This window comes from Oncorhynchus masou, chromosome 19 (assembly GCF_036934945.1).
Source record: "Oncorhynchus masou masou isolate Uvic2021 chromosome 19, UVic_Omas_1.1, whole genome shotgun sequence".
NCBI lineage: Eukaryota > Metazoa > Chordata > Actinopteri > Salmoniformes > Salmonidae > Oncorhynchus > Oncorhynchus masou.
Window position 1 is genome coordinate 30685856 of NC_088230.1, and position 19567 is coordinate 30705422.

Below are 19567 nucleotides of genomic sequence, written 5' to 3' on the forward strand. Positions count from 1 at the left end.
GGCGGCGCATTCACGAGCTCAGAACTTTAACGCGTTGGCGCAGCTTCACAGATTTATAAATGCTATGTGTAGTCTGATGTATCAGTGAATGCAATAGAGCTAATGCATTTGACAGACAGATCTATGAAAAATACGCAAATAACCAAATGTTCTTGACATTTTGATCATACCCAACGGAATCAGTGGTTTATGTACGTACACACTCGATGCGGGGAGAAAGTTGCTGGACATGTTTTCCTGAAAGTGTGTTATTATTTCACCGTGTGCAACATTGTAGCCACTGTACTTACATGGATTTGGGGTTGAACAACAAATATCCCAAATCCCGTGTTTGAATGGTTTCGATGCAAGTTGTTTACTCTATGGCCTGAAGAAAAGTTGTCGAACTCGAAGTATATGTTATCTGTTGCGCACGATCCCGTAGTGGAGCTGCATGCATTCGACTTTGGCCCAAAGGAAATTGGCTCCGTAGAACTCGCTGTCATATACATAAAATGATATTGAAACAGTAAGTGTCAATTAATTTAATTTAATATATCACGTGTGTTGTCGATCAACATAATCGCAAAATATGGAGTTGCAATTGTAAACACAATCCCATGGGAGAATGCACTTCGTGTTTTGTAGGTTTAGTTTGACTTTAATGAAGCCACGATGTGATTTTAGTGGCCTGGCCATATTTATTGCACATAAACTCATGCGCAGATGTTACTGTATGTAATTTGCGAAGGCAACAGTGTGGCAACAATACTTTACTACAACACAAAAGGTTGCCTGAAATTTGCATCCAATTGGCTGGGACTGGGGGCTCCGAGAGGGGGGTGGAAAGCGACTCTACTTGTTTTCTCTCGCTTCCTGTATTTCTCGTTGTCAAATGGCAGTTCTGTACAGTCCACGCCTCAAACTGTCTCTGCCTGCTATTATCACAGTCGAAACCAACATCTACGGTGTGCAAATAATGGGCCGACACGACTACTTTTGTGTCTGTGATGTCACTATATTAATTGGATTTGGAAGTATTTCAGCATTATTAATACTTTGCTTCTACAATACTTGTACAGTGCATGCTCTCTGAACGTATTTTACTTTATATATAATTAGCCTAGTTCTTTCCTCTGAGCCAAGCAAACAGGCCTGTCCTGCACACATGCCCGTTGAAAACTTACTTCACACATATTTGACCAGTCATTTCCCTCACCCTCTATCTTTCAGGGCCCCACACATGAATGAGGGACATCTGGGGATCCAGGGCCGCCGTGACCCTTAACAGTAGCAAACTTCTTCAGATCTGACTTGAGGGAGGAGGTGTGTGTTCTCCGCCCTCTACTCTTTCCTGTAGGACTTATGTTTCCTCCAGAGTCCCTCTGTTCTCGCCGTTAAACAAAGCAGGACATAACGGTCCCAGACCGAGGCAGTGTAGGCAGAAACACTTGGCCTCGTCCTTGTTTTTTACTCAAGTGACTGGGGATATATATAAAGGACCTCAACTTTTTTACCTGCTGTTTTTTTTTTTTTTTTTTAGCTTGATGATTATAGTATGAGTCATCCTCCCCAGCAGAAAGTGATCCCTGATAAGAGTCGGGGCAAACATCGGGCTGCAGCTGCCATGAAGGAGCCCACAGTGCAGCACGCGGGGGATGTCTTCTATGGCGGTATGGGCCCCCCGGCTCTGGAGTCTGCTCACAGGGTAGGGGAGCCTGGAGGCCACGGCTCTGGGGTCTTCAACCCAGAGAAGGGGCCCCAAAGTCGTGCACACTATCAGCAGACTGCCTCTGTCAAATGGATGCACCAGGACCACATCCAAGCCGCTGGCTGGTCTCAGGATGCTTCCGGGCCCCTGCCAACCAATTCATGGGGGCAGAACTTTAGCCCGTATATGGACGGCTTGAACAACGTTAGGGTCCAGATGGCCTTCCCCAAAGGGAGCCACGATGAAGGAGCTGCTCTGCAGATGGGGCCAGCAGAGAAACAGGCTCCAGGTTCCATGGAGGTTTACAGGGAGGCAACCCAAGCTCCAGCCCAGGCTAGGGGCTTAGAGTGGGGGCAGCAAGCTGCGGCAGCCGCCATGCATCAAGCCCAGCTCCAGGCCTTCCAGCAGGGCCATAAGGGTGTAGATCTCCAGGCTCAGCCCCCCCATGCCCCCTCCTCTCACCCCACCATGCAACCAGGGTCCTTGATGCAGCCCATCCAGCTGGCGTTCGGACCCACCAAACAGCACCTTCCATCTGGGTACTACCCAGTGTTCCAGGGGGGCACCAAGGCCATGCCCAAACTGAGCTACAACGAGCAGCCAAAAACCCAACAACAACACCAACTGATGCAGCTTCAGATGCAACAGCAGCAACAACAACAGCAGAAGCAGCAACAACAGTTACATCAGCAGCATCATCAACAACAACAGCACCAATTGCAGCAACAGCTCCAGCACCAAATGCAACAGCATCAGATCCAACTGCAGCTGAATCAGCAGTATCACAAGCAGCAAATACAACAGGAGCAACGGCAACAAATGCACCAGCAGCAGCTTCAACCGCCACACAGTTTACCACCGCAGGAAATACTGCAGCCGCAGTCTCAGCAAAAGCAGCAGCCAAACCAACACTTCCTGAGTTATAACCAGCCCCCTGACAACTGTCCGTCTAGAGCTAGCCCCTCAACCCCTCACAAGGACATGCCTCTGTCTGTGGAGACTCAGGGACAGGGACATACACCGGATGTAGAGACCCCGTCCACTGATCCATCAAGCACATCCTCCGACCCCTGCCCCCCAAAACTCACATCGGACCCCATGTCACCCTCAGACGCATCTCCGGCTGCCCCCGTCGCTCCCGCCGCCTCTCCAGAGACGGGCTATCACCACTCGTGGACCCTCCCTCACTATCCCCCTGGAACCAGACCTTCAGAGAGGTACCCCAGAACGGTGTGGTAGCCAGACGAGAAGGGGGGGAGAGACAGGGGCCGACTGGGGGGGTTATCCAGAGTACGCGCCGGAGGAGGAGGGCGTCGAAAGAGATCAACTTGGAGACTCTGGCCCAGAAGGCTTCCGAGAGGGAATCGCTGCCCCCCTCCAAGATGGCCAAGGTTTGTTTACACTCTTTAGTTTAGTTCAACCAGGCCTACAACCTGTTCCAAGTTCATCTCACATTGTGGCAGACTACTAGGGTAGTCCAGCGGTCTTAGCCCCTGCGTCTGGATCACATGTACTGTGTATCGCTGCAAGCATTGGTTTGAATCTGACCCACTGCTCTAGCATTGTCCTTCTATCAACTTTTCTCTCTATCATCAGTCCAATAAACACAAAATACAAAAGGTGTGGCTCTGCCAGACTCCTTTAAGGAAACACACAGAACACAATCATTCACATAGACCTCTGAATAGCAAGTGTTCAAAATTGTCGCTGTACGCGAAGGCCGACACAATGGGCCAGAGAAATAAGGATGTTGATTAAATACCTCATGTATTTCCTGAAGGTAGTAATAATGTGACTCCTGAATCCTACCAACCCTCCCCTGATTGGAGTAAATTAACAGACAACAATACTTCTACTGCTATTTTCGCTCACTTGTACAGTACATGCAGTTAAATAATTATACATATATTCCTAATTTCATCTTTCTGCAAGTGCTGCATTTTCACACACGGCGGCCTGACTATTGAATTTAGATGAGTTCCTCGGATGACAGGAAAACTGATTGTGTCTTCCCCTACTTTGCTGCCACTGTGACCACTGCAACACTGTTCCTCTTCCAAGAGGAAGATCATGGTTTCTGTGCAGGACTTCCCCTTATGCTGTACTTCTGTGAGAAAAGAGTGATTCCTAGCCTTGCTGTCAGGAATGTATGATGTTGACGTTTCCCTTTAGGCACACCCACTAAAGCAGCTGCATTTTTTTCAGGACTTGTTTTTCAAAGGCAAAACATGTTGGTTATTGAATAAATCGGCAGAGAGGGGGGGAGAGAGAGAGGGATTGTGCTGGGTGCAGGCTGCAGGGGGAGACTGGGTGCAGACTGCAGGGGGAGACTGGGTGCAGGCTGCAGGGGGAGACTGGGTGCAGACTGCAGGGGGGAGACTGGGTGCAGGCTGCAGGGGGAGACTGGGTGCAGACTGCAGGGGGAGACTGGGTGCAGGCTGCAGGGGGAGACTGGGTGCAGGCTGCAGGGGGAGACTGGGTGCAGACTGCAGGGGGAGACTGGGTGCAGACTGCAGGGGGAGACTGGGTGCAGGCTGCAGGGGGAGACTGGGTGCAGACTGCAGGGGGAGACTGGGTGCAGGCTGCAGGGGGAGACTGGGTGCAGGCTGCAGGGGGAGACTGGGTGCAGACTGCAGGGGGAGACTGGGTGCAGACTGCAGGGGGAGACTGGGTGCAGGCTGCAGGGGGAGACTGGGTGCAGGCTGCAGGGGGAGACTGGGTGCAGACTGCAGGGGGAGACTGGGTGCAGGCTGCAGGGGGAGACTGGGTGCAGGCTGCAGGGGGAGACTGGGTGCAGGCTGCAGGGGGAGACTGGGTGCAGGCTGCAGGGGGAGACTGGGTGCAGGCTGCAGGGGGAGACTGGGTGCAGGCTGCAGGGGGGGAGACTGGGTGCAGGCTGCAGGGGGGGAGACTGGGTGCAGGCTGCAGGGGGGGAGACTGGGTGCAGGCTGCAGGGGGAGACTGGGTGCAGGCTGCAGGGGGAGACTGGGTGCAGGCTGCAGAGAGAGGAAGTGTGTGCTGGATGCAGACTGTTGAAGCAGCTACATGTCTGCACACCTCTACATTCCTCAGGACTCTCCCTCCCCAGTCATTCAGCTGAGCCAGGGAGGGGCTGTAGCCTGGAGCCACTCAGGACTCTCCCTCCCCAGTCATTCAGCTGAGCCAGGGAGGGGCTGTAGCCTGGAGCCACTCCGGACTCTCCCTCCCCAGTCATTCAGCTGAGCCAGGGAGGGGCTGTAGCCTGGAGCCACTCCGGACTCTCCCTCCCCAGTCATTCAGCTGAGCCAGGGAGGGGCTGTAGCCTGGAGCCACTCCGGACTCTCCCTCCCCAGTCATTCAGCTGAGCCAGGGAGGGGCTGTAGCCTGGAGCCACTCCGGACTCTCCCTCCCCAGTCATTCAGCTGAGCCAGGGAGGGGCTGTAGCCTGGAGCCACTCAGGACTCTCCCTCCCCAGTCATTCAGCTGAGCTAGGGAGGGGCTGTAGCCTGGAGCCACTCCGGACTCTCCCTCCCCAGTCATTCAGCTGAGCTAGGGAGGGGCTGTGGCCTGGAGCCACTCCGGACTCTCCCTCCCCAGTCATTCAGCTGAGCTAGGGAGGGGCTGTGGCCTGGAGCCACTCCGGACTCTCCCTCCCCAGTCATTCAGCTGAGCCAGGGAGGGGCTGTAGCCTGGAGCCACTCCGGACTCTCCCTCCCCAGTCATTCAGCTGAGCCAGGGAGGGGCTGTAGCCTGGAGCCACTCCGGACTCTCCCTCCCCAGTCATTCAGCTGAGCCAGGGAGGGGCTGTAGCCTGGAGCCACTCCGGACTCTCCCTCCCCAGTCATTCAGCTGAGCCAGGGAGGGGCTGTAGCCTGGAGCCACTCCGGACTCTCCCTCCCCAGTCATTCAGCTGAGCCAGGGAGGGGCTGTGGCCTGCAGACTCCCACTCCTACACATTCTCTCCCCAACCAGGTGCCTTAATAAAACAGTCATACCACTGTTATTCACAATCCCAAGGTTCAGCTTCTTTTATTTTAATTTTTTTTGTTGAGTTGGCTGTGTGGGGTGGAGTTCAAGGGTGCAGATTTGAGGCATTTACTGTAGTCATTTGAATTAAATTTCAAATGTATTTCTCTGGCCTGGCTTGAATGTAGTATTTCTCTGGCCTGGCTTGAATGTAGTATTTCTCTGGCCTGGCTTGAATGTAGTATTTCTCTGGCCTGGCTTGAATGTAGTATTTCTCTGGCCTGGCTTGAATGTAGTATTTCTCTGGCCTGGCTTGAATGTAGTATTTCTCTGGCCTGGCTTGAATGTAGTATTTCTCTGGCCTGGCTTGAATGTAGTTGCTAATGTTGTGTATTTTCACTAGTACCAGATTTTCAATCCGTTTTGTAAACTGACAGTAACCATTTGCTGCTTATAAGTAACTGGTTGTTCATACAATGTGTGCAGTGCTTTCCTGATTCTAGTTGTGAAACGGGATCTTGCAACACTGAAGACTGCCTTTAAGCAATGTCCATAAATTGTCTGTGACATGCATACCTACAGTCTGAGATGAACAATTGCTGCGGGGGTTTCATTTCATTTGTCAAGAATGTAGAATGGAAAGTTCACTATTTTCAATATTTACTTCCACTTTCTATTATACTCCCTTACATATTGTCTATATTGTCTATATTATCTATATTATCTCCTTTCTCTACTTATTTCTATCTCTGTTATTCCCCTCTTCTACCCTGCCCCTCCAGCAGCAGGAGGAGGGTCTTATGGGCAGACAAGCTGGCATGGTGCCCCTGGTTATCCCCGTGTCTGTGCCAGTGCGCCAGGGTCAGACATGCCCTCCGGGCCAGCACGCCCAACTCCCACCCCAGCCCCAACACAAGCCCTCGGTCATTGTAGCGAGCCGCCGCTCACTGAGGAAGTCCCTCTCGGAGAGCTTCAGCCAGGTAGGTCCTGTGACATGCAGACCTTGGTTGTATTCATTAAGCTAGGCGTAGTAAAAATGTTTTGCAGCATTTTAGTGTTCTTTGTTGGACAAGTCCACATAGTTCCTCACTGTTTTCTTCTGTTTTAGTGCCTAATGAACACAATCTAGGGTTCAAATAGTATTTGCTTTCTTTCACATACTTTGAGTGTTTGTTTGAGCCTGCCTGGAGTTCCAGGTGGGTGGAGTTTGCCCTTTTCTGTTTGTTCTGTTGTGCCAGCCAGGCAAGCTCGATCAAGCACAGTTAAAGTATATGAAAAAAATAAAAATACTATTTGAACCCAGATATGATGACCTGCTGGGGGGACATGTTTTAGTATGTAGAAATTAGGCCTGAACTCCACAATGGGTTGGGTTGTCATGCGCTATCGTTCAATAGTGCTATTGACTGTATGTTTGTTTATCTCATGTGTAACTCTATGTTGTTATTTTTGTCGCACTGCTTTATCTTGGCCAAGTCTCAGTTGTAAATGATAACTTGTTCTCAACTGACCTACCTGGTTAAATAAAGGTGAAATAAATCAAATAAAAAATAGGACTCAATGGAGCCACTGATGTAGAGGCCAAAAACATTCAATGTGGTTTCACAACGTTATTATTTAGCGACTTCATTAATCCCACCGGTGACTTCCCCACACAAGTCATAATCTCCCTCCCACCTTCCACTTGTCTATTTGTCCTTGTCATTCTCTGAAATATCACTGAAGTCCTCACAATCATCTCACCCAACCAGGACGGGGAGGGCGATGCTGGTCAGGACGACGATGGGAAATTGGCCAAGCACAAATGGCGGCCTCGTCCCGAGCCCCTCTTCATCCCGCCACCCAAACCGGCTACGTTCATCGCCCCCTCAGTCTACTCCGCCATCACTCCCTACCAGAGCCACCTGCGGTCGCCCATCCGCCTGCCCGACCACCACTTCACCCTACCGCCCTACACCCCACCGCCCATCCTGTCGCCGGTGCGCGAGGGCTCTGGTCTCTACTTCTCCACCTTCCTGTCTTCCATCGCCGCCAGCAACCAGACCCTGCAACCGCCACCCAACACGCCCAAGTCGGCCTCGCGCAGCCTTCTGCGATCCAGTAAGTCTTGTCACGGAAGCTCGAGGAGTCTCGCTGTATCGTTCTCCCTCTCTTTCCCTCCGTCTCTCTCTCTTCTCTGTCTCCTAGTTGTCCCCTACCTCTATTGTTATTACAGAAACTACAAATCTGTTCCTTTCTTTTCCTATGCACTGAATGCAACCTTGTCACAATGTATTTCTCCTGTCAGTAGTCCAGGGCTGGTTTCCCAGACAGTAGTTAAGTCTAGTCCTGGACTAAAAAAGCATTTTCATTGGAGAAATCGCTATTGAACATTGAAACCAGCGCTTAAAGTGTAGGATGCTTCACAAATGGCACCCTATTCCCTATGTAGTGCACGACTTTTGAACAGTCCTATGGACCCTGGCCAAAAGTGGTGCACTACGTTGGGAATAGGGTGCCATTAGGAACACTTTCCCACAGTCCTCCAGAGTTTAATGGCCCCATGACTTCCTGTGTTCTGAGATCAGATCAAGTTCTATAGTATCTCTACCTCTGTCCATATGGTTTCTCTGCCCTCTCTGTTCTATATACCTCTGTCCTCCCTGTTCTATTTACCTCTGTCCAGGTGGTTTCTCTGTCTCTCTGTCCTCTCTGTTCTATATACCTCTGTCCAGATGGTTTCTCTGCCCTCTTCTGTTCTATATACCTCTGTCCAGATGGTTTCTCTGTCCTCTCTGCCCAGATGTTTTCTCTGTCCTCTCTGTTCTATATACCTCTGTCCAGATGGTTTCTCTGTCCTCTCTGTTCTATATACCTCTGTCCAGATGGTTTCTCTGTCCTCTCTGTTCTATATACCTCTGTCCAGATGGTTTCTCTGTCCTCTCTGTTCTATATACCTCTGTCCAGATGGTTTCTCTGCCCTCTCTGTTCTATATACCTCTGTCCAGATGGTTTCTCTGCCCTCTCTGTTCTATATACCTCTCTCCAGATGGTTTCTCTGCCCTCTCTGTTCTATATACCTCTGTCCAGATGGTTTCTCTGTCCTCTCTGTTCTATATACCTCTCTCCAGATGGTTTCTCTGCCCTCTCCGTTCTATATATCTCTGTCCAGATGGTCTCTCTGTCCTCTCTCTGTTCTATATACCTCTGTCCAGATGGTTTCTCTGTCTCTCTGTCCTCTCTGTTCTATATACCTCTGTCCAGATGGTTTTTCTGTCTCTCTGTCCTCTCTGTTCTATATACCTCTGTCCAGATGCTCTCTCTGTCCTCTCTGTTCTATATACCTCTGTCCAGATGGGTTCTCTGTCCTCTCTGTTCTATATACCTCTGTCCAGATGGTTTCTCTGTCCTCTCTGTTCTATATAACTGTCCAGATGGTCTCTCTGTTCTATATACCTCTGTCCAGATGTTTTTTCTGTCTCTCTGTCCTCTGTTCTATATACCTCTGTCCAGATGGTCTCTCTGTCCTCTCTGTCCTCTCTGTTCTATATACCTCTGTCCAGATGGGTTCTCTGTCTCTCTGTCCTCTCTATTCTATATACCTCTGTCCAGATGGTTTCTCTGTCCTCTCTGTTCTATATACCTCTGTCCAGGTAGTTTCTCTGTCCTCTCTGTTCTATATACCTCTGTCCAGATGGTCTCTCTGTCCTCTCTGTTCTATATACCTCTGTCCAGGTAGTTTCTCTGTCCTCTCTGTTCTATATACCTCTGTCCAGATGGTCTCTCTGTCCTCTCTGTTCTATATACCTCTGTCCAGATGGTTTCTCTGTCCTCTCTGTCCTCTCTGTTCTATATACCTCTGTCCAGATGGTTTCTCTGTCCTCTCTGTGCTATATACCTCTGTCCATATGGTTTCTCTGTCCTCTCTGTTCTATATACCTCTGTCCAGATGGTTTCTCTGCCCTCTCTGTTCTATATACCTCTGTCCTCCCTGTTCTATTTACCTCTGTCCAGGTGGTTTCTCTGTCTCTCTGTCCTCTCTGTTATATATATCTCTGTCCAGATGGTCTCTCTGTCCTTTCTATTCTATATACCTCTGTCCAGATGGTTTCTCTGTCCTCTCTGTTCTATATACCTCTGTCCAGATGGTTTCTCTGCCCTCTCTGTTCTATATACCTCTGTCCAGATGGTCTCTCTGTCCTCTCTGTTCTATATACCTCTGTCCAGATGGTTTCTCTGTCCTCTCTGTTCTATATACCTTGTCCAGATGGTTTCTCTGTTCTATATACCTCTGTCCTCCCTGTTCTATTTACCTCTGTCCAGGTGGTTTCTCTGTCTCTCTGTCCTCTCTGTTATATATATCTCTGTCCAGATGGTTTCTCTGTCCTCTCTGTTCTATATACCTCTGTCCAGGTGGTTTCTCTGTCCTCTCTGTTATATATACCTCTGTCCAGATGGTCTCTCTGTCCTCTCTATTCTATATACCTCTGTCCAGATGGTTTCTCTGTCTCTCTGTCCTATATACCTCTGTCCAGATGGTTTCTCTGTCCTCCCTGTTCTATATACCTCTGTCCAGATGGTCTCGCTGTCCTCCCTGTTCTATATACCTCTGTCCAGATGGTCTCTCTGTCCTCTCTGTTCTATATACCTCTGTCCAGATGGTCTCTCTGTCCTCTCTGTTCTATATACCTCTGTCCAGATGGTAGCGTCCTAAAGGTGCTGTGTTAATTTGTGTTCTCCAGCCAGCTCTACAGACATCACGCCCCCAGTCCTCCCTTTGATCACCGATGCCACACCTGTCAGCTTTGAACCGTGAGTACAAACCTCTGTAACACTGAACTCAGGCATAATGCATTATGATGTATATGCCATTCAACAGACGCTTTTATCTATAGCGGCTTACAGTCATGTATGCATACATTTTACATATGGGTGGCCCCAGGAATCAAACCCACAATCTCTCTCGCTCCACCCGCTCGCTGTCTCCCTCGTTCTCCCACCACCTACCTCCCTCCGACCCTCCCTCCCTCTCCCCACCCCTAGGCGTATTAACATTGGCCTGCAGTACCAGGCGGAGGTACCAGAGCTGCAGTGTGACCGCTCGCTGACCCAGTGGGACCAGCACAAGGCTGACCTGGTCTGGCTCCCCATGAAGGCGTCCCTGCTACGCCACGCAGAGCAGGAGACCGGTAACTACACTGCCTCTTACTCAAAACTATAGTAATCTAATACCGTTTTCACAGAACAGGGCTAACCCAAACCATATTGTTCTGGCGTGGTTCCAGAAACTATGTTGAATGCATAGTCAGGCCAGCTCAGTACATCTTGGCTCGGCTCAGCTCGGCATGGCTCTGTGGTGTGAGGCATACAGAGCTGACTTTAAAAAGGTTTTGTATGGAAGTCGAAGTACGCACATTTGAACAACATGGGCTGTAACGTCCTGAAGTAGTGCAAAATGTTGACCGTTTTGCTTTCGGTCTTTCTCTACTTGCTCTCTCTCTTTCTCTCCCCCGCTCTCTCTCTTTCTCTCCCCCGCTCTCTCTCTTTCTCTCCCCCGCCCTCTCTCTTTCTCTCCCCCGCCCTCTCTCTTTCTCTCCCCCGCTCTCTCTCTTTCTCTCCCCCGCTCTCTCTCTTTCTCTCCCCCGCCCTCTCTCTTTCTCTCCCCCGCCCTCTCTCTTTCTCTCCCCCGCCCTCTCTCTTTCTCTCCCCCGCTCTTTCTCTCCCCCGCCCTCTCTCTTTCTCTCCCCCGCTCTTTCTCTCCCCCGCCCTCTCTCTTTCTCTCCCCCGCTCTCTCTCTTTCTCTCCCCCGCTCTCTCTCTTTCTCTCCCCCGCCCTCTCTCTTTCTCTCCCCCGCTCTCTCTCTTTCTCTCCCCCCGCCCTCTCTCTTTCTCTCCCCCGCCCTCTCTCTTTCTCTCCCCCGCCCTCTCTATTCCTCTCCCCCGCTCTTTCTCTCCCCCGCCCTCTCTCTTTCTCTCCCCCGCTCTTTCTCTCCCCCGCCCTCTCTTTCTCTCCCCCACCCTCGCTCTTTCTCTCCCCCGCTCTTTCTCTCCCCCGCTCTTTCTCTCCCCCGCCCTCTCTCTTTCTCTCCCCCCGCCCTCTCTCTTTCTCTCCCCCCGCCCTCTCTCTTTCTCTCCCCCCGCCCTCTCTCTTTCTCTCCCCCCGCCCTCTCTCTTTCTCTCCCCCCGCCCTCTCTCTTTCTCTCCCTGCACCTCCTCTCACTCCCTGTCTTCCTACCTCAAAATTGCCTCACTCTTTCCCCCTAGTGGACGACCTGATGAGCTTGGCCTGCTCCAGCGCTCTGTACGGCGGTGGCACCAATCAGGAGCTGGCCCTCCACTGTCTGCATGAGTGCGGGGGCAATGTCCTTGTGAGTAGAGTGACTCACACAGTGATTTAACCCAGTGATTCCACGATAATCCCCTCTGTGGCAAATTAGTTTCTCCCAGCTTTCATAAATAGCTCCCTATTAACTTTTTATAGTGTGTTTTTTAGTTTATTTTTTATTTTTTACTAGAGCCCCTGGTCAAAATAGTGCACTAGATAGTACCGGTGATGAATTGTGTTGCTCTCCCCAGGAGACCCTGGCGTTCCTGCTGCTCAAGGAGCCCGTTTTCTCTGATGGCCACCACCTGGCAGACTATCACTACTCAGGTGGGAAGACATTTTGTTTCCTCAATTGCTTCTTTCTCAAAAGTGTGCCTGTTAGAAGGGAAATGGAAGGGGGTAGTGCCATTCATTCACTTCCAAATTTCACACACACACACACACACACACACACACACTGTGAGGCCTCATTGACAGAATGGTGAATAATTCCCCCCCCCCCAGGATCAGACAGTTGGACTCCCTCAGAGAAGCGCTTCTTCAATAAAGGCATCTCTACCTACAGGAAGGACTTCTTCATGGTGCAGAAACTGGTACGCTCACTTCTAACCAGGCCATGACGGTTTCACCACATGGCATGAATCAGTACCACCTGGGCAAACAGTGGGAATACTATAAGAAATGAATAACATTTTAATAACTGTCTATTTGTGTGTGTCTGTCTGTGTGTGTCTGTCTGTCTGTGTGTGTGTCTGTGTGTGTGTCTGTGTGTCTGTGTGTCTGTCTGTGTGTCTGTCTGTCTGTCTGTCTGTCTGTCTCTCTCTGTCTCTGTCTGTCTGTGTGTGTCTGTCTGTCTGTCTGTCTGTCTGTCTGTCTGTCTGTCTGTCTGTCTGTCTGTCTGTCTGTCTTTCTTTCAACTATCCGTAAACAGGTGCAAACAAAGACAGTGGCCCAATGTGTGGAGTTTTACTACATGCATAAGAAACAGGTGAAGATCAGTCACAGTGGAAGCGTTACCTACGGACCTGCAGAGTCCCCAGCAGATAGACACACAGAGGCAGTGGTGGATGTTAAGGTAAGGCTTTAGTTAATGAAAACAAATAAAGTCAGTCAAAAAAAGAAGAAGCGTCCTCTCACTGTCAACTGTGTTTATTTTCAGCAAACTTAACATGTGTAAATATTTGTATGAACATAACAAGATTCAACAACTGAGACAAACTGAACAAGTTCCACAGACCTGTGACTAACAGAAAGGCAATAATTTGTCCCTGAACAAAGGGGGGGTCAATCAAAATCAACAGTCAGTATCTGGTGTGGCCACCAGCTGCATTAAGTACTGCAGTGCATCTCCTCCTCATGGACTGCACCAGATTTGCCAGTTCTTGCTGTAACATGTTACCCCACTCTTTCACCAAGGCACCTGCAAGTTTCCAGACATTTCTGGGGGGAATGGCCCTTGCCCTCACCCTCCGATCCAACAGGTCCACGATGTGCTCAATGGGATTGAGATCCGGGCTCTTTGCTGGCCATGGCAGAACACTGACATTCCTGTCTTGCAGGAAATAAGAACAGAATGAGCAGTATGGCTGGTGGCATTGTCATGCTGGAGGGTCATGACAGGATGAGCCTGCAAGAATGGTACCACATGAAGGAGGAGGATGTCTTCCCTGTAACGCACAGCTTTGAGATTCCCTGCAATGGCAACAAGCTCAGTCCGATGATGCTGTGACACACCGCCCCAGATCATGACGGACCCTCCACCTCGATCCCGCTACAGAATACAGGCCTCGGTGTAACTCATTCCTTCGACGATAAACCTGAATCCGACCATCACCCCTGGTGAGACAAAACCATGAGTCGTCAGTGAAGAGCACTTTTTGCCAGTCCTGTCTGGTCCAGCGATGATGGGTTTGTGCCCTTAGATGACGTTGTTGTGGTTGATGTCTGGTGAGGACCTGCCTTACAACAGGCCTACAAGCCCTCAGTCCAGCCTCTCTCAGCCTATTGCGGACAGTCTGAGCACTGATAGAGGGATTGTGCATTCCTGTTGTAACTCAGATAGTTGTTGTTGCCATCCTGTACCTGTCCTGCAGGTGTGATGTTCAGATGTACCGATCCTGGGCAGGTGTTGTTACACATGGTCTGTCACTGCGAGGACGATCAGCTGTCCGCTCTGTCTCCCTGTAGCGCTGTCTAAGGCGACTCAGTACGGAGATGGCAAGTTATTGCCCTGGCCACATCTGCAGTCCTCATGCCTCCTTGCCTTATGCCTAAGGCACGTTCACACAGATGAGCAGGAACCCTGGGCATCTTTCTTTTGGTGTTCTTCAGAGTCAGTAGAAAGGCCTCTTGAGTGTCCTAAGTTTTCATAACTGTGACCTTAATTGCCTACCGTCTGTAATCTGTTAGTGTCTTAACAACCATTCCACAGGTGCATGTTTATTAATTGTTTATGGTTCATTGAACAAGCATGGGAAACTGTGTTTAAACCCTTTACAATGAAGATCTGTGAAGTTATTTGGATTTTGAAGAATTATCTTTGAAAGACAGGGTCCTGAAAAAGGGACGTTTCTTTTTTGCTGAGTTTATTATAAAACAAGTCGTTCATGAGTTCATAAAAAAATATATTTACATTACAAAATAACATTTTATTAAGATGACCATTTATTGTGCTATTTGTCTCTTTTTCACAGAGCTCTCAGGGATCAAAACCAAGTCAGGAAGAAGTTGACAGGAAGTGGGAAGGGTCATGTGACAGGGGTCAAGATTGCAACCAGTCCAGGGTTACTCAGACACTACAGGCTCATTACAATGTAAGTGCTCATTTTCACTTGAAGTTACATTTTTTTAAATTATTTTTAAACCTCATTGTACCATGTTTAATCTATCCCTTATCTATTTATACTTGCTATCATATGTCCTTTGACCAATGTTCATTCATTTTTATGGTTTTTTGAACAAGCATGGGGAACTGTGTTTAAACCCTTTACAATGAAGATCTGTGAAGTTATTTGGATTTTTAAGAATTATCTTTGAAAGACAGGGTCCTGAAAAAGGACAGTACAACACTGGTTTAACAGACTGATTCACCAACAGGACAGTACAACATTGGTTTAACAGACTGATTCACCAACAGGACAGTATGGTTTAACAGACTGATTCACCAACAGGACAGTACAACACTGGTTTAACAGACTGATTCACCAACAGGACAGTACAACACTGGTTTAACAGACTGATTCACCAACAGGACAGTACAACACTGGTTTAACAGACTGATTCACCAACAGGACAGTACAACATTGGTTTAACAGACTGATTCACCAACAGGACAGTATGGTTTAACAGACTGATTCACCAACAGGACAGTACAACACTGGTTTAACAGACTGATTCACCAACAGGACAGTACAACACTGGTTTAACAGACTGATTCACCAACAGGACAGTACAACACTGGTTTAACAGACTGATTCACCAACAGGACAGTACAACACGGGTTTAACAGACTGATTCACCAACAGGACAGTACAACACGGGTTTAACAGACTGATTCACCAACAGGACAACACTGGTTTAACAGACTGATTCACCAACAGGACAGTACAACACGGGTTTAACAGACTGATTCACCAACAGGACAGTATGGTTTAACAGACTGATTCACCAACAGGACAGTACAACACTGGTTTAACAGACTGATTCACCAACAGGACAGTATGGTTTAACAGACTGATTCACCAACAGGACAGTATGGTTTAACAGACTGATTCACCAACAGGACAGTACAACACTGGTTTAACAGACTGATTCACCAACAGGACAGTACAACACTGGTTTAACAGACTGATTCACCAACAGGACAGTACAACATTGGTACTTTCTGGAAAAAATGGCGCCAACAGAGGGCTGCCGTGCTTCTAGCTCGAAGGAAACTTTGCAGTATTCTTTTTTATGTCTTTTTTTATTTTTAATTACAAGTATTTCGCTACACCAGCAATAACATCTGCTTAACATGCGTATATGACCAATAAAATTTGATTTGATTTTGATTTGGTATACTAGACAAACACAATGATGTAATGTTGGGCCCACCAGACAGGAGCAGTGCTAGGGCGCAGGGACCAGGATGCTGTACACAAGGTTGGTCCTCCCCATCCAACCCCTCCCTCTGCAGCCAGAAAACCTCGTCCCGAGGCGGGGAAGAAGAGCCGAGCGCCCCCAAAGCCCCCCGGCGACCCAGAGGGCGTGTTCCCCTGCAAGAAGTGTAGCAGGTCAGTGTGTGTGTGTGTCCCCCTTTAAGACTATGTTTAGATGATCTGCAAAAAGATACACATTTTCCACCATTAATACTTTTCCCCGCCAATTTTTAATTGAGTGAAAGAAAACGGTGAAAGACAGGGATTGACCAAGAGTATTATAAACCAGGCATCTCTCATAGAGACCAGTGTTCGCTGGACATATCTCAGACCAGTGTGGCAACAATGGAGACAATAGCCATTGGTGGCGTTTCAGGTTGTCTTAGTTGCAGTCGCGTTGCACAGGTAATTAGATCTTTACCTGGAGAAGAGTTTACGTCTCAGTAACCACATTGATATACTTTAGCAATCTTCTGAGATGCACAACTGCAAAAATAGGTGACCTGGAACGTCATCTGTGTGGCTGTAGGTTCGATCAGAGCCATAGGTCTCTCTCTATATAGTTCTCTGGGTTCAATTGTCCATGTATCTATCTGACCTTTGACCTCCAGGGTGTTCTACAAGGTGAAAAGCCGCAGTGCCCACATGAAGAGCCACGCTGAGCGGGAGAAGAAGGAAGCTGCACTCAAACTCAAAGAGGAAGAGGAGCAGCGGGCGGTTGAGGCGGAGGCACGGGCCAGGGAGGCAGCAGAGGTTATGCAGAATGGGAACGGGGGTGGGAATGGAGCAGGAGAACAGGATGAGGTCAGTGATGAGGATGTGCCTTCAGAGACAGAAGATGAAAAGGACGAGGACTGGCAGTGAGAGAGGGGAGGAGGGAGGGGGGGGGGGGCTTGAGAGGGAATGAAAGACATATCCTACTCCCGGAAAGACAAACGAGTACAAATAATCTTTGTACCTGAAACAATGAGATGGAGGATGGAGGCGTTCCAGGTCATCATTACAGATGTGCTGCACAGATGATCAGATCTTACAACACCCAGGGAGGTGTTGAGTCTAAGGAACCACATGTACAGCGCCTTCAGAAAGTATTCATACCCCTTGACTTATTCCACATTTTGTTGTGTTACAACCTGAATTCAAAATGGATTACATTTATTTTTCTCACCCGTCTACACACAATACCCCATAATAACTAAGTGAAAACATGTTTTCAAATGTGTTGAAAATGAAATACAGAAATATCTCACTTACATAAGTATTTTCAGTTCTGTGTCAATACAAGTTAGAATTACCTTTGGCAGCGATTACAGCCGAGTCTTTCTGGGTAGATCTCTTAGAGCTTTACACACCTGGATTGTACAATATTTGCACATTCTTTTAAAAATTCTTCAAGCTCTGTCAAGTTGGTTGTTGCTCATTACTAGACAGCCATTTTCAGGTCTTGCCATAGATTTTCAAGACGATTTTAAGTAAAAACAGTAACTAGGCCACTCAGGAACATTCAATGTCGTCTTGGTCAGCAACAGGTTATTGTCCAGCCTCTCTCTCTAGGATGTTGCCTGTGCTCAGCTCTATTCTGTTTCTTGTAATCCTAAAAATAAAAGAATCAACTCCCTAGTGACAAGTTTATCCATAACATGATGCAGCCACCACCATGCTTGAAAATATGAAGTGGTACTTAGTGATGTTTTGTTGGATTTGGCCCAAACATAACGCTTTGTATTCAGTACAAAGTTCATTTCTATGCCATATTTCTTGCACTTTTACTTCAGTGCCTTGTTGCAAACAGGATGCATGTTTTTGGAATACTTTTATTCTGTACAGGCTTCCTTCTTTTCACTTTGTCATTTAGGTTAATATTGTGGAGTTACTATAATGTTGTTGATCCATCCTCAGGAGAACTATCACACCCATTAAACTCTAACGGTTTTAAAATCACCATTGGCCTCATGGTGAAATCCCTGATCAGATTCCTTCCTCTCCGACAATTGAATTAGGAAGGACGCCTGTGTCTTTGTAGTGACTGGGTGTACAACATCCAAATTGTCTTCAATAACTTGCTCAAAGGGATGTTCAATGTCTACATTTATTTAAATGTTTAACCATGTACCAATAGGTTCCATTCGTTGCGTTGGAAAAACCTCCCGGGTCTTTGTTGTTCAATCTAAGTTTGAAATTCACTGCTCCACTGAGGGACCTTACAGATAAATATATGCGTGGGGTGCAGAGATGAGGTTGTCATTCAAAAATCATGTTTAACCCTTATTGCACACAGTGAGCCCATACAACTTATGTGACTTGTTAAGCACATTTTTTATTCCTGAACTTATTCAGGCTTTCCATAACAAAGGGGTTGAATACTTATTGACTCAACACATTTCAGCTTGAATTATTTGTGAAAATGTCTAGAAATATCAGTCCACTTTGACATTGAGGCATTGTATGTGTGTGTAGGCCAGGGACACAAAATCGAAATGTATTCCACTTTAAATTCAGGCTGTAACACAACAAAATGTGGAAAAAGTCAAGGGGTGTGAATACTTTCTGAAGGCTCTGTATGTGATTTAGCAAACTTCAGAAATGCCCGGTGCGACCTGCAATGTCCACTTTGTCTCACATCCGTGCCACAACTTGTCTTGCTTTTAATTGCTTTTCCAACTCCACATATTTCAAACTATTTTTGTGTGTTTATTTTTCACAAGGAAATGTGAAATGATTTGTAAATGCACTGTATTATATTCTACTGCTTTTGCCGATCCCACTTCTTTTATATCACTTTAATTGAATATCTATATTGGAATATCTATTTTGCTATTATTGGAATATCTATATTGCTAATTCTTTGTGTGGACTATTTAGGTCTAATGGTTGTTCTTAATAGTTTGTACACCGGGCGTTTAAACAAACTAGCTATACTCTGTGAATACCTGTTTTTCATTACTAAATCATGATCAAAGAGATTTTTCACTTTTATAATATCCACCTGAGTTCTAAAATTGGGGCTAATGTAGACATCGCCTTGTATGAATTCTTGTTAACTTTTTTAAAGGAAAATATTGTGGGGACATTTTTAAGAATTGTCAGCAAACTCTAAGGTTGAATTGCACATTTTAAACTACAAAGGGACCTTTAACATCGAATGTGTGTGTTTTGTGTATAAAAGTTTATTAAAAAGTAATATACTGTACCTCTATACAAAAAAAAGTACATATCTCACATCCAGATTTTGAGTGAATCGTCTCGCTTCACATCTTCATCTCTGGGAAATCCCACCCAGTTGACTACTTTAAAATGGTGAATCCCTTAATGCAATGTCGGTGCAAAACAGATTTTATTCATCAAGACCTTAATCTGACTTTATGGTACTTCCCCCTTTCAGCCGGTTTACTTCCATTTTCTTCCAGTATGCAGTTAACACAACCACCAGTAGAGGGCAGGAGTGCTTCAATATCATCAATGGACAATACCCCCCCCTTGAGTTTCAATA

At 47.6% G+C, this 19567-nt stretch overlaps 1 protein-coding gene across 1 annotated transcript; it reads left to right on the plus strand.

Moving 5' to 3' along the window:
- The first annotated feature begins 77 nt into the window (after positions 1 to 77).
- Positions 78 to 19267, plus strand: mideasa (mitotic deacetylase associated SANT domain protein a). The gene is given in 14 exon segments (XM_064925624.1): positions 78 to 508; positions 1213 to 2813; positions 2816 to 3081; positions 6418 to 6615; positions 7387 to 7735; positions 10357 to 10426; positions 10658 to 10803; positions 11878 to 11981; positions 12190 to 12265; positions 12443 to 12531; positions 12870 to 13013; positions 14632 to 14751; positions 16037 to 16212; positions 16689 to 19267. Coding segments are annotated over 13 exon segments (3267 nt in total). The 5' UTR covers positions 78 to 508; positions 1213 to 1537; the 3' UTR covers positions 16942 to 19267.
- Positions 19268 to 19567: the final 300 nt, after the last annotated feature.